Source organism: Vidua macroura, chromosome Z (assembly GCF_024509145.1).
Source record: "Vidua macroura isolate BioBank_ID:100142 chromosome Z, ASM2450914v1, whole genome shotgun sequence".
Lineage (NCBI taxonomy): Eukaryota > Metazoa > Chordata > Aves > Passeriformes > Viduidae > Vidua > Vidua macroura.
Window position 1 is genome coordinate 2,889,338 of NC_071611.1, and position 24,300 is coordinate 2,913,637.

The 24,300-nt window shown below is 45.4% G+C and overlaps 1 protein-coding gene and 1 long non-coding RNA gene across 5 annotated transcripts; one reads left to right on the plus strand and one right to left on the minus strand.

Moving 5' to 3' along the window:
* Positions 1-98: 98 nt before the first annotated feature.
* Positions 99-14,643, minus strand: LOC128821400 (urea transporter 2-like). Of its 4 annotated transcripts, none has more exons than XM_054002396.1 (9): positions 14,618-14,643; positions 9,297-9,459; positions 8,378-8,567; positions 7,817-7,945; positions 6,508-6,700; positions 4,745-4,892; positions 4,014-4,148; positions 3,016-3,065; positions 99-1,982 (listed from the first exon to the last, which is right to left on the minus strand). In XM_054002396.1, exons 2-9 carry the CDS (start codon positions 9,442-9,444, stop codon positions 1,806-1,808), a joined length of 1,170 nt encoding a protein of 389 aa, XP_053858371.1. In that variant the 5' UTR covers positions 9,445-9,459; positions 14,618-14,643; the 3' UTR covers positions 99-1,805. The 4 variants fall into 4 exon arrangements, with proteins under 4 accessions (XP_053858371.1, XP_053858373.1, XP_053858370.1 ...); XM_054002398.1 differs by lacking the exon at positions 14,618-14,643 and adding an exon at positions 13,708-13,728; XM_054002395.1 differs by lacking the exon at positions 14,618-14,643 and adding an exon at positions 11,629-11,712.
* LOC128821403 (uncharacterized) lies at positions 11,772-23,138 on the plus strand. The gene is made up of 3 exons (XR_008441098.1): positions 11,772-11,892; positions 18,521-18,603; positions 23,100-23,138. It is a non-coding gene; the product is annotated as an uncharacterized LOC128821403 (long non-coding RNA).
* Positions 23,139-24,300: the final 1,162 nt, after the last annotated feature.

Genomic DNA, 24,300 nt, shown 5'->3' on the forward strand with positions numbered 1-24,300 from the left:
GTAATCTACTGTTGGAAGAACTTAATGATAATAAAGAGGGAGAAATTTATAGCAAACTCAAAAAAGTATGAATGTTTGTTTTAAAAATTAACTCCACAGAAAATTATGTAGATATTTATTAAGCAAATAATGGAAATGCTACATTTTACAAGTGAGTGTCAGTCATACAGAAATACTGTTGAACATCTGAAAACCTAAAACTTCACCAGAAGATACTGCCAACAGTTCGTCACAAATGTTTTACACTCAGGCCTTTGTGATGTTTGCAAAAATACCTGGTTTGGGTTTTTTTCCCCCCCTTCCCAAACTCAAAAATCATGCTTGATTTTATTTCACCTGCTACAAGGAAAAGAGGTTTTGATTTGCTTTTCCTGGTGTGACATTAATGCACGTAGGCTGCTGTCAGCTGAAGGACCTGAGCACATGGAATATTTTTGGTGAAGACATGAGCTTCAACATGGGACAGAGCATGTCAGTGAGCCAGGCAGAAGGGTGGCTGAGTCAATGTCTGTTGAGGTGACCCACACTGCTGGGTGCAAGGAAAGCTTTTTTTTCCCCCTCCTCCCTGCCTGCCCACCCTGGGAGCCTGGGCAGAGGTGGCACGTGGCTGGTGTCCTGCAGAGCTCTGCTGGACTGGTCCTCAAATGTCCCCTTCCCACTGTGGGGCAGAGAGAAACGGCAGAGCAGCAGCTTCGCAGAATCACAGAATTGTTGCCAAGGCCACCACTGACCCACGTCCCCACGTGCCATACCCACAAAGGCCTTTAAAAACATCCAGGGATGGGGATGCCACTGCTGCCCCAAACAGCCTGTTCCTAGGCTTGATAACCATTTCTGTGAAGATATTATCCCCAATAATCCAATCCAATTTAAACCTCCCCGGCACAATTTGAGGCCATTTGCTTTCCTCCTGTCCCTGTTCCCTTGGAGCTGTCCCCTGGCTGTCCCCTCCTATCAGGAGTCGTGCAGAACATGAAGGTCCCCTCTGAGCCACCTGAGCTTCAGCAGCAGGCTGGGACCGTGCAACATTTTGCTGTTTGATATTCCTGGGCTGAGTGGGACAGTGTAGGGAGAGAAGTCCAGAAGATCAGTTCAAATTAGTTCTATTTTTGTGCATTGACTGAACAGAGCTGTTTTACTGCATAGGAAAGGGACAGCAATGAACTTTCTTGCTGTCCCCTCCTTTGCTAACCCATCACCAAATTCAAGTATTAAAAGAAATCATGAGATTAACACAAAAATCACAAAAATCAAGTCTATCTTATGTTTGTTGATTGCTAATGAACATCTCTCTCCACGGGGTTTGAGAGGTCCCTCCAGGTAGAATTCTTCACAACCTATTTTCTACTTGGCAAGGAGTGCTCTTTATTCAATTTCTCTGCTGCAATGAAACTCTCTAAGATGCCTCCTCTTGCTGTCATGAGATGTTTAGCCATTAATTTGAAGTCCCCTCATATGCTGAAAGATGCTCTTTATTTCTTTACGTCTGATTTCGGCGTCTTCAATTTCATAGAGAGATTTTTCTTTTCAGCTTAAAAGTCATTTTCCCATTGCTTATAATTCAAGTGTCTTTTCAGACATGTGTGCTTTAAAATCATAACAGGTTGATCTTGGGAAAGGTCCTTCCAGCACAGCCCAGTCCTACCTAATAGAATTCTTCTTAATAGAACAAACAGACGTGGTGGGAAAAGTCTCTCCACCACAGAGGGTGGTGTCGGACATTGTAGCACACAAATCACAGTCTGTTGGGCAAACCCCTCGTGCTCTTGCCTTAAAATCTGATGAGTTTCTCTCTTCTTGGGTCTCTATGCCTCACAGCAAGACCTCTCGTGTTTCTTCATCATCAGATAATAAGCCCGGTTGGCTTCTGGGTAGGTGACTTTGGAGAGTGGCAGCCTGCAGATCGCGGAGTGGCTGGTGGTCATCAGCAGGAAGGTCAGCGCAGACAAGCAAAAGGGCCAGGTTCCAGATGGCACCCCAAACTGCAAAGAACAATAACAAACCACCTATTTGCTACGTGTCTTTCCTTTATTGGAGTAGCACTCAGAGCCAGCCGCCTTGGAACAAGGTTTCTGGAGTTTTTTTTTCCTCAGTTTTGCACTGAGTCTTTCCTGAGGGAGGCTGGGTTTCTTTATGATGTCTTGACGTTGTGCATCAGCCTGCAACATCTACCAGCTCTGGTGACAGAGCTACCTCATCTGCTGTGGGGAAGGTTTCTTGGACATGAGTTAGGAGAGGGTGACAATGAGACATGGGAGCAGATACCAGAAACATTCATCTCTTCCCTGGGCTGACTGACTGACTGACTGACTGACTGACTGACTGACTGACTGACTTTTGGCAACTGAGAAAATAAGTTAACCTGAATTTAATGTTTCTTTACACACGTGCAGGGCCCTTTTTCGAATTGCTTCAGGCATGAAGTAAATATCTGAAAGAGGGGAGATGTTCTAGCAGCCTGCCAGTGGCTAAAGCAGGTCCAGGAGAGCTGGAGAGGCATTTTGGGCAAGGGCCTAGACAGAATAAGGGGGAATGGCTTTCCCCCTTAGGGTTAGATTGGATATGGGGAATAAATTTTTCCCTGTGAGGGTGGTGAGGCCCTGGGACAGGGTGCCCAGAGAAGCTGTGACTGCCCCATTCCTGGAAGTGTTCAAGGGTAGATGGGGCTTGGAGTAGCCTGGGACAGTGGAAGGTGTCCCTGCCCATGGCAGGGGGTGGAACTCAAGGAGTTTTAAGGTGCCTTTCAACCCAAACCATTCCATGATTCTGTGATCTTAAAAGTGCCTAGAGCTGAGCTGTGGAAGTTCATGCAAACTCCAAGGATGGAAAGTGGCAAGTGATGATTCCAAGTCACCTGCTCCAGTGGGAATCACACCAACCACCCGGGCAGATAGTAACCCCTCTCCCAAACCCTTTCCGCCTTTGGCTGAATTTTTGTCCACATCTTGGTGTTTTGCCTGACAAGCCAGGGAAATTCAGTGTTGGAAATCAGCCCTTAGTTGATACACTACTTACCACAGACAGCATGTGGGTCACTGCTGCTCCCAGGTAGGCACTGAAGAGTGCTGTGGAAAAGGAAGGCAGTTCCTGGTGAGTTCAGTTGCTCGTGGAGTAGAACAGCAATGACAAACATCTCTCCTTCTGCCTTGGGTAGCTCAGCCAATGATTATGACCCTGTCTGGGCAGCACCCTGCAAAACCCCTTCCTGTGTCCCCTCCAACCTGGAGCTTATGGGAGGGGCAAAACAAACAAACCAACCAACCAACCAACAAACAAACAAGCAAACCTGGAGTGATGAAGAATGTTCTGTGGTATCACAGGCTTTTGAAAAATGCACTGACATGGAAAGTATGTAGCTTGAATGGAGGGGGTTAAATAGGAAAATAACCTTCCCACTCTCATCTGTCCTGCCTTCAGGGCTTGAAGGTGGGTCAATGACATACAGAGCAAAATCTTTCTTGTATGAGCACTGAGTGAGCAATAGTTTCACTCCCACCTTGCTCTGATATTGAAATTTCATATGGAATTGCCTTATAAATAATTCTTCAATCCTGCTGTGTTGCCCAGCTCGTGCCTTTGATCCATTTCAGGAGAATGGGGAATGTGTACTGTCTAACTAGAGTAGAGCTCCACTCTTCTCAAAGATTAGTCATGTCCTTCTTCAAAGAAGGAATTTGAGCTGGTATCTGTGGCTGGAGAAAAGCCCCCATGATTCATCCAGCAATGAGCGAACAAACCCGATTAATGAGTCAAAACAAAGCATCTGATTTCAAAGACCTCAGTTAACACGCGTGTCCACTGACACACGTGTCTCTAAACACAACTCTTTCTCTAAACACAACTCTTGGCCAAAAATGAAAGCACAGAGCGGCTCCAACAGCCAGCTCCACCACTCGTCAGCCTCACCTACGCCCATCTGCCCGCCCCGAGTGCCCGTCTGGCTCCAGCCCAGCTCTGCTGCAAAGGCATCCTGTCTCACCTCCAGGGGAGGTGAAAACCCGCCGGGTACCTACCGCAGGCCATGGCCAGGAGGTGTGTCTGCCAGGTGAGAGCCAAGAACATGCCCCCGATGGCAGCGCAGGACAGGGAGCTGTTGTAGCCCCACAGCCCCGAGTAGATTTGGTTAAACGGCGTTGCTAAGCTCAGCCCTGGAAAATAAAGTCGGAGAAATGTGTCATTCCTTGGCCAAAGAGATGAAAGCGGTGGAGAAGTGGCACGAATCCAGATTTTCAAAGGTTCTAGCCAGCATTTGTACACGGAGCTGTTTGTAGGCATGTTGCTAGGGTCTAAGGGTCTAAGGGAAGCATGGCAGAATTTTCCTGTTGCTGCTGAGCTGACTTTGGTGATTTGATTTCAACAGAACACACATGAGTGAATGAGCCTACATGTGAACCTTAAATGAATCCCTGAGGCCTGCATGTTCAGGCTGATGGCTATGACTTTCATTGATCTGCCCCTAAACCCACCAGGATACGCCCAGAAATTAACTATTTTGTGGTAAAAATTAATCTCAGCACAACAGACACTTTTTTCTTCTGAAGGTTTCCACCATCATAAAACAAGGCAAGAGAATGGGGAAGTCAATCAAAAGAATTCTTAAAACAGAAGTTCAAGTATATTTTGTTTCCAAGCAGCTATTCTCCATCGGGTGAAATACTTGTGGCTTTAATTGCTCCACTTATTGTAGTTCTTGTTTTATTCTCCATGCTTTTGTATAAATCTGTGGCACAAGCCAAATCATTACCTGCCAGCATCCCCACTGCTGAGCCGATCACTGTGTGGACACAAATGAGTGGAGAGGAGATAAATAAACCAATCAGGAAAATTCCCCCAGTCCAGGGATTGTCACAACCATAAACCTGGCCCACGCCGACTGGGATGGATTGCAGAAGCTGTAGAAATTAACAAACCAAACAAGACAATTTGTTATCAACCTTGTAACTGTTTTTTGTTTGTTTTTAAACCTATTTTTCTTGGCCAGGCTTACGTTTGGCATTTGTTGGATGCAGGCTTTAAGTGAAACATTTGGACAGGTCTCAGGAGACAGCAGGGCATTTCCACAGGGTTACCCCTTCAATGAAAATGAGTCATGGCTTGTTCCCTTGCCCTGAGCAACTTTGCCAGGTTTTTGCTCTAAGATCGAAGGTAAATATTTTGAGAAAGGGTTTAATCATCCTCTTTGCATGTGCTGCTGACTGGACCATTTTTGCATATCCACAGGGACCATGAGAGTTGAACTTAGGGGATGGTTGGGATCCACTAGAAATATGAGCAAGAGTTGCTGGGCTGGTGGGACAGAGCCCAGCCTGGTCACAGCTTAGAGATGGTTTTGAGGCACTTTTCTGTATACAGTCCCCATAAAACTGTGTGCCACGGTGAATGTGCTTTGAGAAACATTGCTTGTGGGTTTCTATTTAGTGTCAATTAACTTCCTTTTCTTAATCACTCCCTGGGAACCCCTTAAAATAGTCTGCTGAGCCTTAGCAGAAAATAGTTACTCTGGTATCTGTATTTTTTATGGTGTAATCCAGGAGAATAAAATGTTCCCTTGGAAAGGTCCCCACTTGAATATAAATTAAAAATATGTGAATGTGTACCTGCACCTAAGTTTTTAACCATTCTAACACAGTAATATCTGCTTGCTCATGTCTAATCAGAAAGATGTGATTTTATAAACAGCCTGTATCTGAAAAATTAAAATTACCCTGTGAGTTAACTGGAATTCTCAGCACAACCTTAGCTACGGGGAGATGATCAGTATATGCATAGAAATAGGAATGGGTAATTAGATTCAAGAGAGTATTTGAAGATTATAATCTATGCACTTGGATCCAACTGCACATGAAAAGGTTCTCATTTTCAAGCTGTCAAAAATGTACATTCCTAGAGTAAACCCTTATATTTTGGATAATAATTCTCTTATAAATAAAATTTTGTACTGCCTGGCCATAATACAGTAACAAAGGAGGTGAACCTGCTGGAGCCAGCCCAGAGGAGGCCCCGGAGCTGCTGCCAGGGCTGGAGCCCCTCTGCTCTGGAGCCAGCCTGGCAGAGCTGGGGCTGTTCAGCTGCACAAGAGAAGGCTCCAGGGAGAGCTCAGAGCCCCTGCCAGGGCCTCAAGGGGCTCCAGGGGCCTCCACAGGGACTGGGGACAAGGCATGCAGGGACAGCACACAGGCAATGGCTTCCACTGCCAGAGGGCAGGGACAGGTGGGAGATTGGGAACTGGGAATTGCTGGCTGGGAGGGTGGGCAGGCCCTGGCACAGGGTGCCCAGAGCAGCTGTGGCTGTCCCTGGATCCCTGGAAGTGTCCAAGGCCAGGCTGGATGGGGCTTGGAGCACCCTGGGATAGTGCAAAGTGTCCCTGCCTATTGCAGGGGAGGGGACTAAATGGCCATTTCAGGTCCCATCCAACCCAATCCATAGGAATTTATAAAGGAAGATGGTAAGTTTCTGTAGTATTTTTAACTGTAAATGAAGGGGACGGTCACTCTTAAGGCATCCTACCATTGTGATTTCAGCATCTGCCCAGGTGATATTCGGTGTTGCCGTTGCAGGGTGAATGAGAGTTGTCGGGAAGAAGAGGTTGTGTGGTCCTGAGGCAGCCAGGTAGAGGGTTAAGGCCAAGTTGAAAGGCAAGGTGAGAACAGGCAGGTCCCACTTCGAGAAAACTGCACTTAAAGCACTGGTGAAAATAGGGCTGAAAGAAGAACAAAATGGTCTCACTAGAAGCCTGTCAGATGGGCAAAAATCACACCAGAACCACATCCAGCTATAAACCCAGCTGCAGAAAATTTGGTCTATTTAAAACAAACAAAAAACCCAAACCAACCAAACGACAACCGCAAAAAAAAAAAAAAAAGCCTCTCCTCCTTCTATCTGCTTAATTTCCTCAATCTTTCTGATCAAATCAGAGACAGAAAGGGTCTCTCCATAAATTTCCTACCCCTCCAAAGGCAATTATCAATGTACAGATTCCTGTCATGTTATGTTAGTATGTATGGTGAATTTGGTAAATGTGAAGGAGACAGGATCCAGTGCTTTAATGGAGCTATTCCCCAGCTCAGTCTCTTTTCTTTTTAGCACCTGAGGTGGACTGAGACCATGATACCCATGCTGGGTCTGAGTGAACTGTGAGCTGTGAATGTGGCTGTGTGCCCTTGCTCAAGCTTGTGGATCAGCAGTAAAAGCTGACATTAAAGTGACTGTAACACCACATGAAATTCAGGCAGACAAATTACATGTGTGGTTTCAGCAGTCTGCAACTAGACATTTTGGGGTCAAAGACCAGGTTTCAAAATTTTTTGCTGGCCAAATACCTAGCGGATTATGGTGTCATATATACCAGTAAAATATTACTAGTTGTTTGTTTTGATTAGTGTCAACCATCATGTCTTGGGACCACTGAACAGCTTCTGTGCTTGGAGAAGTAAATTTTCATGACATTTTTATATGGTGACTTAAATAGATGAAACACTTGTGGTTGATGATGGTAGGAAATAGTGAAAATAATGTTCCTCTTGAAACAGAAATGAATTGATGCATCACAGCAATATGACTCGCATTCAGAACATTGAATTACACATGATCAGCCACTGATTTTTGTTTTCCCCACTGGGATTACTTGTGATTATGTGGGTATTTTTATTTGTTTCTGGATTACATCTGAGTTTAAAAGCGTAAATAACAACGCAGATCTAACGGTACATACGTTGTGTCCCCTTTCCACTGCTGGCTGCATAGAAATGCAACAGCTCAGTCTCACGTGTGGGGACTCTGGGGCTGGAAGGAGAAGCAGAGGAACCATCTGTCTTACCAGGTCATGGACACCAGTGCCACGGGCAGGAGGAGCCACCAGTTGTAGTCTCCATCAGCAGAGAAGACAGCCATCAGCAATCCCACCAAGACCCCGTTGTATCCATACAGGCCTGCTGCTATGGCTGATCTGTGTGGAGGGAACAGCTGTCCTGAAGTCTTCTCTCCTGAGGATGCTTTGTTCACATCAGCCCTCCCTCCCCACCCAGCTGTGGCTCTGTCTGGGGGATGACCTGCTGGAACTCATCCACCGAAATTCGATTTTGCACACTTGGGGCAGCACCAACCCCTTCTGCAGGTTTGTCCAGTGTCCCTCTGTACCAGGTGCAGCTGCTGGGAGGATCTGTCTGGTCCTACCAGACCAGATACATGCCCAGTCACGGCTGGATCACACAGCCATAGAAGGTTTGGTTTGGAAAGAACCTTAGAGACCAGCTTATTCCAACCCTATGCCATGGGCAGGGACACCTCCCACTAAACTCAGGCTTCTCATCCACATCTAACATCTAACACATAAGTCATCACTGAAGTGGCCACCTGAGGGGGAAAAGGATGGACTCACCTGTCCTGACCCAGGATAAGTGCTGTTAAAGTTGAGACAACTGTTCCCACACATCCTGTGAGTGTCCACCACGGGTTCTGCAGCAGGAGGCCGGCCAGAATGACCAGCCCGCTGAGGGGATTGTTGACAAACATCACCTGGGATATCCCACGCAGCACCCAGTCAAGGAACTGGATCATGAGAGGTTTGTCTGGAAAAGATCAAATTCAGTAACAAAGCAAGCCCCCTAAAGTCTGCAGATGGTACTGATTTGGGATGTATTTTTGAAACTCGGGAAAAGTTTTGGCAGTGGGACTTGGCACCACGACTGAAGCAATGAATCAACAAGACTGTAAAACCTGACAGGGATTTATTATGGTCCACAGTGAAGGCTTACAGCTGGAAAACTGAGATGAACAGTGAGGTTGCCAGAACCCTGTGTTATAAAGTACCCTGGACCAGATTCATATGAACTAGCTAATTTATGATCTCTGTGGCTCAGATGGCAAATCGTGTGTGTATCCCACTGCTGATTTATTACAGGGACCAAACACACCTACCTATGTGTAATTTAACTTCACAGTGGCATTAGGCTTGACAGAAACTGCTCAGCTGAAAGGACATGGAGTGTTAAGAAGAATGGCAGAGTACAGAAAAACCATCCAGGGCTATGTTCTGTGGGACCAAATTCGCTTTGTACATGGCATGCTGGGAGGTAAATGTCATCTCAGACATCCTCAAGATTTAAGCACTATGTGGATCTCTGCACAAAGCTGATTTTTTTCCCCTACAAAACGGACATAAATCAGGGTAGAGGTAGTTTCTATACTGCTCTAACTCGAATCACATCACTAAGAAGTTAGTTATTACTCCTTTGATGTACTTTTTTTTTTTTTTTTTTTGGAATCTGCTGTCATTAGTCACGATGAAGTAGATTTACCTTTCAGCCAGGTTCCAAAATCCTTCATGTCTCCAGTGAGGTAACCCACAGCTCTGCAGAAACTCTTCCCACCTGTGCTCAGTGGATTTTGCTTCATTGGCATTCTTTCCCCCTTGGTTTCTATCTTGACGTCAACACAGTTTTCCATGTTGGTGTTCTGAACCTTTGGTAAAATTCAAGGGAAAAGAAAAAAAAGAGAGTTAATTAAAATGTCTCTTTCTGATCCCTGTTTATTCTCTTTACCACGTAACTGCTCACCACATGTTACTTTGGAACCAGAAAGAAGAAAATCCTTACTCTGAACACCTGATTCTTTTGTGTCCATGAGCACATTCCCTCTTCACATTCCCTGTCCTCCCAGACTTCCACACAGTTATAAGAATATGTCTCATTTATTAAGCTTCTCTGCTGCTTACCCCATATTTCTAGTTTGAATTTATCCATCAACCATCACTAATAGGCACCTAAATTCAGTTTTGTAATCACCTATTGGGATCAGTTCAGCCTTTCTCATGAGCAAGGGCTTAGCCTGGGGATGCCCATGGTGCCTTCTTCCATTACTCACATGCATTCATACATTCCTTTTTCTCATTTGAACTGCACTTTAAGCTGACCAATCTTTAGAAGTACCCAGCATTGATTCAAGAGTTTGATGCCCAAATTCACAACTCTTGCTTTTCACTGTGCCTTAGTCATTCATGCTGCTTTCTTCTCTGCTGAGGCGATGTTGGGGACTGCATGTTGGAAGCTGTAGTAAGAAACCCTCTGAGACTAGTGAAAATACACTTATTAAATTTACCAGGTGCTATAAAAAGTTTAAATAAGGTAGGGGACTGTTATAGGCCCAGCAAAGGTGTTCAGACCTAAATAAGGTGTTTGGGGGGCAGGACTGGGAGATGGGGTCCCTTTTGGGACACACCCCCTTTGCATAAGGGGTTGCTGGAATAACCTTTGGCACCTCATACAGCCTAGACAGCATTTTCAGGCACATGGATCAGAGGCTTACACCTAAAACCAGTGCCTATAGCCAATTCATTGTTTGTCTAAGAGCTAATTCTGAATATGAAGTCATCAAATAAATAAAAAACCCTGTTTCTGGAGCATACTCTGTTTCCTGAACTAATTCTTGGTAATTATCAAGCAAACACCAGACAAAGTCTGTTGTTGTGTGAATACAGAACCAGTGGTGCTTCAGGTCTCACTGGTGAGTGCCAGCTTGTGCAGGAAATAATGAATTTCTATTGGGAGCTGATAGTCTAAATAGGATGATACAGACACAGTGGTCTTGTATTAGTCCTTGACTCACTCAAAACTTTATTAAAGGCCTTGTGAACAGAGTGGGAAGAGAGCCCATAGCTCAGAAGCACAGGTGCTGAGGACTTAAGCTGCTTCACCCCTGGGCATTGCACTTCCAGACCCTCCAGTGTGGTTAAGCAGCTCTGAGTCTGTGTAGGGGAAAGCCTGGTTAATGCTCCATTGTTTAATCCTGGCCAGCTTCTTACTCTTGTGGTACTGGAGGGCTAGTGGTGACATTTCAGGAAGCAGTAGATATTTGCACAAATAATAAATGGACATTTTTCTGCCTTCTGGAAGAGCCCAGCTAATAAAAGGATAGGTTCCATATGAGAAGCTGATTACAGGACCAGTATATACAGAAAAGTATTGAGTTTGGCTTTGTGCACATGAAGATAAGGGCTCGGAATAAAAAGACTTAAGAGGAAGAGGAGGAAAAGAGTGGTGCTAGGGATGGTGCCTTGATACAGGAAGGCTTTTTTTTTGGGTCTGTTATAATTTGCTACATTAATTCATTAGCCTTTACTTTTTTCATATTTTATTCTGGAATAAGTGAACTGAATGTACTTTCAGTTAAATCAAAGTTTCCAGCCAAGATAAATACTCTCAGTTTGGTGAAAGTGCATTTACATTTTCCTTTTAAAGGATCTCCCTCTTTATGCAGCTTGAGCTTTCCCTGTTGCTAACCACGAAATGAAGTGCTGCTGCAGTGCAGAGCAACGCTGTGGGACTCATGCTGGGTGTTCCCCTGCAAGCTGAGTGAGGAGCTGCTTGCACTCAGGAGTCCGCAGAACGGGGTGTGATGTGCATGTGAAGTGCTGGAGTCACTGTCCAGTCCACTTGTACAGTGGAGATAGAAATGGATTAGGCTGAGAGCCTGAATTCACCAAAAAAATTGATGTATTGCTTTGACATATAAAGGCGTGTGTGCGCTGGCAGTGCTCCTGTGCCCTGGGTTTCCATGGGCAGAAATGAAGCCAGCTCACTGCAGCTGGCACGGCAAAAAGACCAGGTGACCTGGTGAGTCACTTGCACTAACCTGTCTCCAACTTCACACCCAGTGGATGCCCAGCGCATTCCGGAGCGTTCCGAGTCACAGAGGCTGCAGGGTGGTCGTGGTTACCTCCCGTCCTGCAGTGCTGCTCACACTCGTGTTCATTGTGTCACAGAATCATAGAATACTTTGTGCTGGAAGGGACCTTTAAAGCTCATCTATTCCAACCCCTCAGGCACTCCCGTTTGATCTGGGGGTGGGTCTCTCTAGAGGGCCCACAGGAGCTTCATCCGTTCAGTAGAGCATCTGGTGAGTGACAGGACAAGGGGCAGTGGCTTCAAACTGAGAGAGGGCAGGGTCAGATTAGACATTAGGAAGAAATTGTTCCATGTCAGGATGGAGAGGCCCTGTCAGAGATTGCCCAGAGAAGCTGTGGTTGAACCATCCCTGGAAATGTTCAAGGCCAGTCTGGACAGGTCTTGGAGAAACCTGGGCTAGTGGAAAGTGTCCCTGCCCATGGCACGGGGTGGGACTGGATGAGCTTTAAAGAACCCTTCCAACCCCAACTATTCTGTGATTATTTATGCTAAAGCAGAATGAAACCATTATTGAACAGCCTTCTCACCTGCAGAGCAGCCAGGTGGGAAGTGGGTGTAGGCCAAGAAAACCTTTGGTTTAGGATGGGGTCTTCATGAGACAGAAAAGACCCAGATCCAGCCCCATTGGTTTCATGACTTCCCTGAATCCCGTCCCAGGCACTGTGTGGGGGCTGTGTCCTGTCTAAGAGGATTTTCCTGTCACCACAGCCCTGAGGCTTGTCCCATCCATTCAGAAACACCAAGTATGAAGGACTTGCACTGCTTCTACTTAGTTGTCCAATAAGAGCATAAAGAGGTAGTGAAACACTTGGAAACTGGCACCAGCATAAAATTTTTTAGGCATTTTTAGTGATGTTACAAAGCAATACCTACCATACATATGCACAGATTAATAATTTGTTAACACATTATGTTGCTTCAGGCAGTAGGTGATAGCAGGTATTTAAGAAAGGAGAGAATACAAAAGGTGTCTTATCTCAGAATTGTGGATATGCTCAGAGAATTTTAACACATTGATGTTTGAATAATTATGCAGAACTGAAGTGTACATGTTCTGATGGGGATTTCATGTGTGCTGGTCTGCAGCAGGTCTTTTGAAGACCTGCAGCTGAAGTTATGCAAACACATAGTTTTCACTGAAAGTGTTATTTTTTCTTAGTGCACAAAGCAAGGAAATGGAAATAATTGCAAAAGGAGTGTTCTGCTGGAACAGACTACTTGGCTTCTACCGGGGGCTAGGTTTGGTTTTGGTAATTTTTATTTTTTTTTTTAAATTCTTGATTTCTATTAGTCTGGGAAAAAAAAATTTAAAGACTAAGTCCTGTTCTCATACAGAGAGTTTGGAGCACACTGCCTCATCTCACATAAACTCTCGAGAGGTGTTCCAGCCCTGCAAACTCTCAGTACTGGTGTGCAACTGGTGAGATAAAGGAGCAGCAGCAGCACCCAGGCAGAGCCAGTCTGAACGCACTTTTCATCTCAGTGTTGCAAGTGTGAGTGGTTTGTAGTGTGCTGTAAGTGCAGAGAAACTACTGGAAACCATTTTCATGGGAAGTGAGAGCTTCCCATGAAACAAAGCCGAAAACGCAGAAGATGTTTCTCTTCCATGAAGATGAAATCATCACAGGGCCGAGATGTTAATCTACCGTGTTTTTTTAATCATCCTTTCAGAGTTAATATATGTCCTGTAGCAAAGTACTGACGTTATGCAACCCCGTGTCTCCCTAAATCAATTTTCCTTCCACTTGTGTACACTTTCTTCCTGTCACGCCATACCCACGGCATCTCAGTCATGCCTCGTTAAAGCTGGCCCTGTGCTGGGGCTGCACTCCTGCAGCATCTGGCCCGGCAAATACTCCTTTATTCACCTGCTGAGGAGGAGACAAGCCTGGCCACAGGTTGGTTTTGTGTTGTGCGTGCTAAGAGCAGTGTTGTGCTTGCAGCTGGGAGAGGGACAGAGTCTTTAGTTTGGCTGATCAATACTCCAGGTAATGGGCGCTTCCAAGCTTGGACATGGGGCTTTTACCTGTGGAAATGCAGCAAAGTTACCTAGTGCTTTCTCTTCTTTCTGGAATTTTCCTCTCTCCCTGCCAAAATCCAGGTTTTTCTGAGGGTTTAATTTATGGTGAGGTATTTGTTTGTGCAAGGACCCAAGGACCTGCTACCACACAATCGCAGCCATTGTGTCTTGCATTCTCCGAATTGTTGCTGTGAAGTCTGCGGGCAGCCAAGCTCTGTGAGCAGCCTGTTTTTAGAGGAATTCCTGCATCCAAGCACAATAGGAGGAAAGGGCCAGACTCTCAGCAGCTCTAATTCCAGCACAGCCTGTGTAATGTTACCAGGGGTGTAGTAAAGCTGGATTAATATTGTGTTAGGCATAGGAACACACACAAGCACAAGCACAATCCTTGAAACAGGTTATAATGCACTTGACCCTCGCTGGAAGGAAACGATTCAGGTTCTCCCATAGAAGATATATTTCAAAGTGTTAGTTCAAAAAAAGCTTACCCCTCAGATTCAAATATTCATTAAGCTCATGTGCAATTCAGTGTTCAGAGACCTGTCAGTCAGGGACAGAGAAATACAGAGACACTATCTCATCAGCTGTGTATTATTACTATCTGGGCACTTTCATTTGGCAGAATGGAAAGGTAGTAAAAGGAAATGTTAAAGAGTTCTGGTTATTTCTTTTTAAAATTTATTTCTTTCCTCTATTTCCTCCAAGGCTCAGCCACCTGGGCTAAACAGTACTAATAAATCCTCACCCTGCTAGAAGATTGTTGATAACTGATATTCTTGTGCTCCTCCTGAGCCTCAGCTGCTCTCCTTCAGCAGGACTGCTCAAATGCTGTTTGCCAGGTGTTTTGAGGGAGAGGAAAGACCCAGTTAAGTCAGTAACAGGGTGCATTAAAAAGGAAAGAACAGAGTGCTCTTACCTCTCAGACGAGCTTGGGAGTAGCTGTAGGTTTGATGGTGAGGCCAGAAGGAAAGTAGAGAAAAAGAAAATGTCCCACCAGCTTATATAGGCTAGCATGGCTCCTGTCCTGATATTACTGATTTGTTTCTCCTCCCACTTAGTGAGCTCCAAGTGAATGTTAAGAACGTTCCCCTTTGAATTCTCCACCTTTCCTCTTGCTCTGTCCTGGGTCTCTTGCCAACAATCTATCCAAATGTCCTCTTTCCTGCTGTTGTGGTTTTTTTATTTTTATGATTTTATTTTTACTTTTTCATTTTTCTTAAAAAAAAAATTAATTCTCCTTTAACTTTGTCCTTTCTCCTTCTCTACCACTTATAAGAACAGAAGATTTTAAAATGAACTCTCAGTGTACCTGAGCTTGACCTCTCCAGCACTATCCTCCTTATCCAATACAACTTAGCATCCTTCCCTATCGAAATTCTGACCTGGGAATGTGTAACATAGCATTTTGTGTTCAGCAGCCTATCAAGTTTTCCTGTTTCTGGGTAGTTTTCAGAAGCACTGTTCTGTTAATGAAATGCAGTGGAAGACCTGGTGACCTTCCAATGTTTAATTGCTTTTTATCAATTATATGAGAAATTAAATAGGTATTTTTCCTTCTTTTCTTTCTTTTAAGAAATATTTTAAACCTATCCTCCCCATCTCACTGGAGGAATCTGAAATACCAGAAGTATGGCATATTTCAGGGGTTTATAAGGCTGTGAAAGTGCTGCAAATGACAGAGAAGAGGCTGGAGAGGGAAGTCTTGAATAGTAATGCAGGAGAAAAGGGAGAGAAGAGGTTGTGAACTTAAGGGACCTTATAAGCTAATTTAAGCCATAGTAGAATTGTTTTTAGGACCCTTTCACAGTGATGGCTGAGACAAGCAACCTTGCAAATTGATCTGGGTGCTGGAGAGAATGGTTTATTGTTAAACCAGAACCCATCTAGCTTTATGACTTTGATTTCCCCAGCCCTGTGGCAGCAGCCTCAGCATCCACATGAGCTGGAGGGATGTTATTCTCACTGCACTCATTCCCAGGTGCATCTCTTTTGATGGAGATGTTTTTAACAGCAGGCTGGATTTTTTTTCCTCCCCTAAGAGGAGGGCATCTGATATAAGCTGTCAGCTTAGCATTGCTGCAAGAGCTAGTCTTCCTCTGATCAAATAGGCTGCAGCCTTTGTGAGTGAGTCAGACACTGTCATCCTATGCCTTTGCACCCAGTAGAACATGAAATTTTGCAGGGGAAGCTGCTTCACTCTAGTGCAGTTAACATATTTTCCCTTCACCATTAATTTCTCCTCGGGCTGCCTTTGCTTTCTGACTGGTGAAATGAATCCTTGCATGTCCAAAGAAGGGAAATGTGTTGAGTGATTTGGATGGAGAGCCTCACAGGGAGTCTGTTCAGACTGAGTTTTGATCTTCACACCTCTCATATTTCAGGGATGCCCAGGCCTGGCTTCAAGTTATTTCAAGCAACAACTTTTCAGTTCTCCCTCAAAGGGGTGCAGCACATGGAGCAGGCAGGGCTCACTCCTGGGTTGTGCTGTAGGGTATTTATTTCCTCCAGGGAATCACAGATTCACAGAATATTCTGAGCTGGGAGGGACCCACAAGAATCATCGTGTCCAACTCTTAAGTAAATGGCCCATACAGGGAATGAACTCACATCCTTGGTGATATTAGCACCATGCTCTGACCAACTGAGCTAATGTCAGGGTCACAGAATCCCAGAATGGTTTGGTTTGGAACAGACTTTAGAGCCCATCTCATTCCACCCCCTGCGCAGGGACACCTTCCACTATCCCAGGTTGCTCCAAGCCCTGCCCAACCAGCCTGGAACACTTCCAGGGATGGGGCAGCCACAGGCAGGGACTGTGCCAGGGCCTCCCCACCCTCACAGGGAACAATCTCTTCCCTAACACCGAATCTCGACTGCTCTCTGTCAGCATGAAGCCAGTCTCACCTGTCCTGTCACCACATGTCCTTGTACAAAGGAACCAGATTCAGGACTGCTCTGTCTGATTCTGGTGCCTTAATGAGGTACTTGACAGGTTGGAGCGACACGCAAAAAAGCCAGTGGCTGGCGGGTCAGTGATGGATATCTTGGAGTGGTGCATTGTTTGGATTATCAGAGCTGGTTAATAAGTAACAGGATCACTGCCTGCTGATGCCAGTGTGGGAATGAGGCAGCAGCCTGCTCTGGGGTGGAGGCAGAGCAGGGAAGACCTCCAGTGCCATGTGACACATCACTGGATCCCAGGTGCAGCCAGCTATTGCACAGGTGGATGCAGGAATGCCTGCCTGCAGCTGTGTGCCCTAGGTAAAGCCCTCCTGGCTGCCTGAGGACTGAGATTCCCCCTGTATAGGATTGATGTAGAAAGGTGGGAATGATAGAAAACCTCCCAGGTGTAACTCAGTGCCAGTTCTGGTGCCCAGCACTAACCTCCAGTGCTGGCCACTCAATCTAGGTAACTTTTGGGGGTCAAGGTGGGAAAACTGAACCTGCAATGGCCATTCCTAGGCAAAAGGATTGAGATGTGCCACGTGTTTGGCATGTAGCTGTCACACACCCCCTGCCTGGGAGTGGGCCACCGGCTCTGGGTGACCAGGTAAATGTGTGCAAATTGATCATGCAAGTGACACAGAGGACTAGAGTTGCTTCTTGATTTTAGGCATGTGTGAAGACCACTTGGTGCTGAGGACAAGGCAGCTGGTGCTGGTGTCTGACAGCTAAGCTCTGTGTGATTTAGGAGGCTTAAATCTGTGACTTACCTCATCAGCTCTCCGCTGGTGAGGATGCTTGATGTTTCTTATTTTGTGCTGTCTGGGAAAGTGTCTCTGAGAAGATCCCTTGGACCAAGCCCAGTGCTTGACGTGGTCAGAACAGGGGTTGGTCACTGGATCTCAACCAGACACAGCACCAGAAAAATGCTGAATGGTCCCTGACTGGCTTAGCTCGCCCAGCAGGAGCTGTCTGGCTGCATCAGCTGGGTACAAAGCTTGAACTGGTCAGCTGTGCCAGGAAAGATTCTAATGGCCCTAATTCAGCTTCACACACTTTGGCTTCATTCCTCTCTCAAGCCTAAGTGGCCTTGAAGAGGTGCTTTAAAACCAGTTGGTAGCAGATTGGCTTTTAATGCTGTTTTTGGCTGTGCTCCTTGACTCGGGTTGTACCGATGGGAATAGGTCTGCTCAGGGAGATGCATCAGCTCTTGGTCTCCAACAAGTGCTTTAAAACGGGGTAAATCCATGTCTGGAGCTTTGCAGGTTGCTAAACCCCAAGTCCTGGTCTGCTTTTGCGAGTCTGGGGTGTGGATATGTGATATGTGACCAGAGTTTGTGAGAGAAAGGGAGGGATTCCTTCCTGGAAATGCTGACAGCATTCCTCCTAATGCAGCCCACAGAGATGTTGGCTTTCTTGCTGCAAGGACACCTTGTTGCACTGTGGTCACCTTGGTGACCACCTGGACCTTCCAGGCCTCTTCTGCCATGCTGCTTTCCAGCTGGAGGGCCAGCAGCATGTGGGGATGGAATTGTCCCTCCCCAGGTATAGGACGCTGCACTTTTTCTGGAACTTCAGGGGGTTTTTGTCAGCCCATTTTTTCCATCCTATTGAGGACATTCTGTATGCCAACACAACTCTCTGGTATACCCAAAACTACTTCCAGTTTTGTGCCTTCCCCAAATTTGATGAGGGTGCACCCTGCTCCAACATTCGTGTCTTTAATGAAGAATTTAAAGAATTCATTAAAGAATTATTATGCCAGAATAACACCCCTAATGACTGGCCTCTACATGTGATTTGTGCCACTGATTATAATGCTTTGAGCCCAACCATTCAGCCAATTTTCAATCCAATTTGCTTCACATTTATTTAGCCCATGCTTCATTAACTTGCCTGTGAAGATGTTACGGGACAGAGTGTCGAAATGAGGTGATGCTCCAAATTTGCTACAGTGAGGTAAGGGACTTTTGCAGCTCACCTGGGCTGACTGTGACCAAACCTAATTTCACTTCCAGAAGTACTGCCAGTCTGTGGTTCTTCTGGAGGTGTGTGGAGAGCTGGCAGTGGTAATGGAAGTACGGCAGGAGTGAGAGAGAGCCTGTGTCCTGGCTGAGGACACAGCTCCTCTGGCCAGCTATGGTCTGTCCTGTCCCACAGGAAGGGTTTCTGCAGGAGCAGTCAGCCCCCATCAACATCTGTGGCCACTTTGCTTTTCATCATCTTGTTTTTATGAGTGAGTGGAGAGTAGAAAAATCTGTTTCATCACAGAGCACCACAGAGTCTGTCACAATCTTGGACTTGTTTGCTAAGAGCGGCCCAACAGCTGAGCTGGTATGGGAAGCTTCTATCCCCCTGCATTTTGGCAAGTAAAAATTCTCTAGAGAAAGCTGCTGTTTGACATTCCTCTCGGTGGCAGTGCGATGGGGCTGGGTACAGACCGTGCTCTGCTCCAGTGTCCGTCTCCCTCTCGTGGTGTGACTCCAGCACAGCCACGAGCAGCTGTGGGAATTGCAGCAAATATTCAGATCTCCAGTTTCAGAAGCCTCACAAACAGCAGTTGCCTTGTCCTGGCACAGTCCAAACTCTTTGTGCTCTATCTGCAGCTATGTGCACTGCTCTTAATGATGTATGCTCCCAAAATTACCAGTTCTGCTAATGCATGCACATCACTTCCCTCCTCTTCCTACCTGCTCTGGAGACCCACTGTCCTTTCTGTCCACCTTGACATGCTCTCATGACTCACCTTCTCAGTCCATGGGGCAGCTCCAATAGTGCATAAATGATACCTGGAAACCAGCTTATTGATTAGGAGTGGCAGTCTCTGTGTCCTGGGATAGGAGCGGGGCAGGAATGTGTGAAGAGCAGGTTGTAGTTGTCTTACAGCTACAGTAGTGTGTAAAAAAGCTCTGCTCTGTCATGGCAAAATAAGTGGTAACTTCAGAGAGAGGTGCAGACTCTCCTCCTGCAGGCTGGTGCTCTGAGTGCTGGGGTAGAAAACAACTCCTCTATTTCAGCTGCAAGTTTTTTTCAAGGTGTTTGTTCAAAACGTTGCTGCTAGTGGGAGGGGGGAATTGTTTGGAAAGGCACTAGTTAGCCAAGGCCACCACATGCCAAAGACTGCAGTGGTGGTTCAGCAGCTTGGTGATGAGGAGCTGCCCCCTGGAACCACCCCATTCACCAGTGTCAGGATGCCCATGGTGACCAGCTAAGGAAATGTGTCTGAGGCTCCAGGAAGGACCAGACAGTCGTGTGTGTCATGAAACCCAGTGAAATACAAGTTAAAGAAAAGCCCAGTGTGTTGTTCTGGCTGGTTCCCCTTGTTTGGTTTTGTGTCCCCTTCCCTTTTTCCAGTCAGGTGGATCATTTTTCCTGGAGCAATGGACATTTCTCCAGGCTGGTCTGCCTGGCTGTGGTGATGAGATTGAGTAGCAAGTCCTGGGACTCAGGAGCTGAGAGGGAGAAAAGCTCTCTGGTCCATGCCTGACTCTGAACCTCAAGACTGTTTGCTTTTCTGGTCATCTCTAGCATGGCAGACTGGATCATCCACATTAGAATCACAGCATTATAGAATAGTTGCTCAGAGAAGACTTTTGAGATGATTGAGTCATTGTATTGAAGCAGTCTGAAATACTAGAGGGATTTGGAAACCTGAGGTTGACTGTATTGCTGTTTCAGTAAAGATGGGAAATGGAAACTCAAATAATTCTAAATTTCAGCTTCAAGCCCCTCTCCTGTTCTCCTGGCTCCAAGGAAAAGCCCAAATTCAAAAAGGATCTTTTTCTAAACCTACCTCAGGGCAGCAGGATCCTGTTAAAAATAGCAAAGCTGGCCAGAGTTGCCTCTTTTTGTGACACAAAGCAAAGTGTTTCTCTGCTTCTTCATTTACTTTTGCAATTTGAGAGTCAATTAATTCCCTGCATCCACTCTCAGCTAAATAATCTTCCCTGTCCTTTCTGCTTCCCTTGCCCTGATAGTAGGGCTGTGAGTCTCACCCAGGATATGGCTGCTCCCAAGCAAATAATTCATTTTCACAAACCTGTATGTTTTAGGAGACGTATGTGTTAGGCCTTAACATAGAGCAGAATACTGTAATTTTTCCAGCAAGAAACTCTTTCAGCCTATAATCCCAGTGATTACTACTTTTTTGCCAAGTAGTTCTTACTAGAAGTGGAAGATGTTGTACATAGCATGGATTACTGATCAACAAGAGAAAGAGGACTGGTAGCATCCAGAAATGAGCTATCAGACAGTGGAAAAAACTGAAAATTATTAGTCAGTGCAATGGATAGAGGAGAGTTGTTCTGGCTGTGGGGGGTTATGGGATTTTGCAAGCAGTGCTGCAGAGTGGCATTTTCATGCACAGGCACCAATAGGTATAAATCCATTTGGAAAAAACAAAAACAAAACAAAACAAAACAAAAACCCCAAAAAACCAAAAACACCAAACCAAACCAAAACAAACAAACAAAAAACAAAAAAAACAAAAAAAAACCAAACAAACAAAAAAACAAACACCCCACACATTTTGGGATAGACAAAAGAAAAAAAAAAGTAATATCTAATGGATAACTCAGTTTCTGTGAAGGTAAAATGTCCTAAATGTGATTTAATTTGCACAAGTGAATTAAGCTCACTTGGCAACAGCAAGACACCATTGCTGGCTGACAGTTTGTCATCACCTCTGACTTTTTTGTTTTCTCCAAAGACGGGAAGTCTCTACATGATTTCTGGCTGAGTGGTTCTGCAGAGAAGAGATTTTTGGAAGACAGGGCAACAGACCTGTCATCACTTGGTTGAAATGAGGGAAGTGTGGAAAAGCAGTGTCAGGTACAGGACAGGGTGTGCTGGGGGAAAAAGATTCCATCCTAAGCTGCACAGGTCAAGGATGCCTCTGTCTCTCTGCCTTTGCCTTTTGCAATTCAGTGCACAGCACAGCTTAATTTGCAGAGGCTAGGATGTGCTAAACAGCCCCAAAAACTGTGCATTTTGTGTGGTGATGTAGCTGGAAGTTTTTGGAAGGGTGTCTGCACATACTTGGTGCTTCAACCCTGCGGTGCTGTGTGAAGATGCACATTTTGGGATTTGTGTCTGCCTCAACTGTCCATACAAAAAAACTACCCCTGAAGGTGGATGTGAGGGTGCAGTTCCATGAGACTTTAAACTTTTGAATGCACAGAGGTTACTGAGTGCACTCAGGAGCTGCTGAATGAGAAGTCAGAGATACCCAAACTCATTGCCAGGCAAAAACCTGGTGGGAGAAACCTTTGCTTCCCACAGAGTCTTATCCCACCACTGGGATGTGTGAATTCCAGCTGAGGCAACAGCTGTAGGAGCTTGTAAAAGACCCCCTGAGAACTGTAAAATCAACTGCAATCAAGGGCTTGTTTCCTGTTTGAGCTACTTCCATCTCCCAAATTAAAACTGACATAGAGGAAGAGGGAGTGAGGGAACAGTGCTCAGCAAACAGGTTTCCCCCTCAGAGTGGTGATATTTCTGCAGCCCTGGCAAATGTGATCTACAGAAAACTTAAACCATTCTGCAGTGTTGCAGGGCAATATGTCTGTCAAGGCAGACTGGAGATGTCTGGCACGGACAGAGCACAGAGCAACTCCCCAGCAGCTGGATATTTTTAGGAATTGTCTTATTCTGAAAGTTTTGAAGTTTTGGGTTTTTCAGCTTGTAGGAAGGCCCCATGTTGCTCGACTGCCCCTCTGGAACAGAGAGCCCTTCCTGGTATTTTCTGGTGCCTGCTGGGATGCTGGCTGGCTCCCTGTGCTGGGGAGAGATACATACTCTCCCTGTATCTGATGATTTCAGGCTCCTGAATCAGTGCAGGTCTGGGAAGAAGAGGTGTCACATTGCAGAAGGGCTGGAAAAAAAAGGACAATATTTTAAGTTCACAGTAGTGTTGAGTGGAACAGGGAGTAGGGCCCAGCTCTGCTGCAAAGCAGCTCTGGATGCTTGAGAGTAGAGTCCAACGGGGAAACCTCTTCATTGGTCTTTAACCCATTGTGCTTTGTGTGGACTGTGAGTGCCATGCAGTGCTGCAGCCACTTCTCCCCATCACTGTTTGGAAGTGCAGCACTGGGGTTTCCAGGTCTGCACCTCCTGGTGTCATCACCTCCTGTTGTAGTCTCCCTCTGTGCTGCTCTGCCCATCGGCTCTTGACCCCTGTGAGGAGGTGATTAGGTCTCAAAGAAGATCAGATGATAGAAACCAGTTTTAGAGCGGAGATCAGGAAAAAAAATTCATTATGGAAAGGGCTGTCAAACACTGACAGGCTGCCCGAGGCAGTGATGGAGCCCCCATTCCTGGAAGGATTTAAACGCTGTGTGGATGTGGCACTTGGGGACATGGGCTAGTGGCAAGTTTAGCAGTGATGGGGGAGTGCTTGGACTTGAGCATCTTAGAGGCTTCTCCAGTCTAAAGGATTCTGTGCTTCTGTGAATCAGGAAGGAAACTCTGTGCTCCAGCAACGAGGATGCTCCAGTTGCACTTAGAATTGTCTTAATTCACTGGCTCTCCTGCAATTTCTTCACTTTGCTAAGTCTGTTCTGCTTTTTAATTTTTTAAAGCAAATTTTTAGGAGGTTGATTTTTTTCATGTCCTGTGGCTAGGTGAGGTGTTGGTTTGTACAAGAGCATTTATGTAATGCTACTTAAGGAGGAGGTGAGCTGGGTGGAGTGATGGCTCTAACTGGAGAAGAGACTTTTTTTTTTCTCCTTTAATGGTCATACTTGTCTTATGTTAGATCTCTGTCTCAAAATTATTAGTCCCACTGAAAACTGTACATTTTTCCTCTCTTAATGAAAATTTTTATAGAACTCTCTAGGTATCAGGCTGCTGGGCTACCACTGATAGCTTCAGTTAGTGCTTTTATTGTCTGCTGTTCCCTTGCAGGAGACACTTGATTTGTCTTGCCTGTTTTCAAGAATTATTAGTACTGGATATAGTTACTCAAATCTTTTGATTAGCTAGAGACTGTTTATACTCTATTTTTTATGGAAGGCTTCAGCTCTAGAAATTGCTTTACTAATTGATTTCAGGATGGATTTTCTTGTGGCTGAGGAATTAATGCCTGCAGTGGCACTTACGTGACAAATCCTTTCCAATAGCCACATTGTGCCTGGGCTTCACTGTTATTTTTAGGAAAACTAACAATATGTTGGGCATAACTAACTGCAGTTGTGTTTTTTCTTCACATATATGGTACTAGAATTATTTTGAAGTATTCTTTTCCAGTAACTTTGCATTTCTACTGTTCAAGTATTTCTCTAACGCTGTGCATGAACTAATTTAAACTGTGCATTAATAAGCTCTCCTAGTTTCTGTGTGCTTCATATTTCATTGACTGCTGTAGAGAGAAGGTTTTCAGATATCTGTGTGTCACCTCTTGTATTATTCTGCCTCTCTTTGCCTCTCTACAGCAGCAGCAACAGGGGGATGTCCCTGATCTTGCAGTTTGCAGTGACCACGGGAGACGGTTTTGGTGCTAGCACTAGTTTGCTGATATTATGGCTCAAAGGATGTCTTGGCAAAGAGGGGAGGAAGTAAGACCTAAATTTTACCAGAATTTCTGGAATGGCCTCCCCTGTTTAAAAAAAAAAAAATCTGAACATAAACAATACCATGCTTTTGTCTCCCAGGATGAAT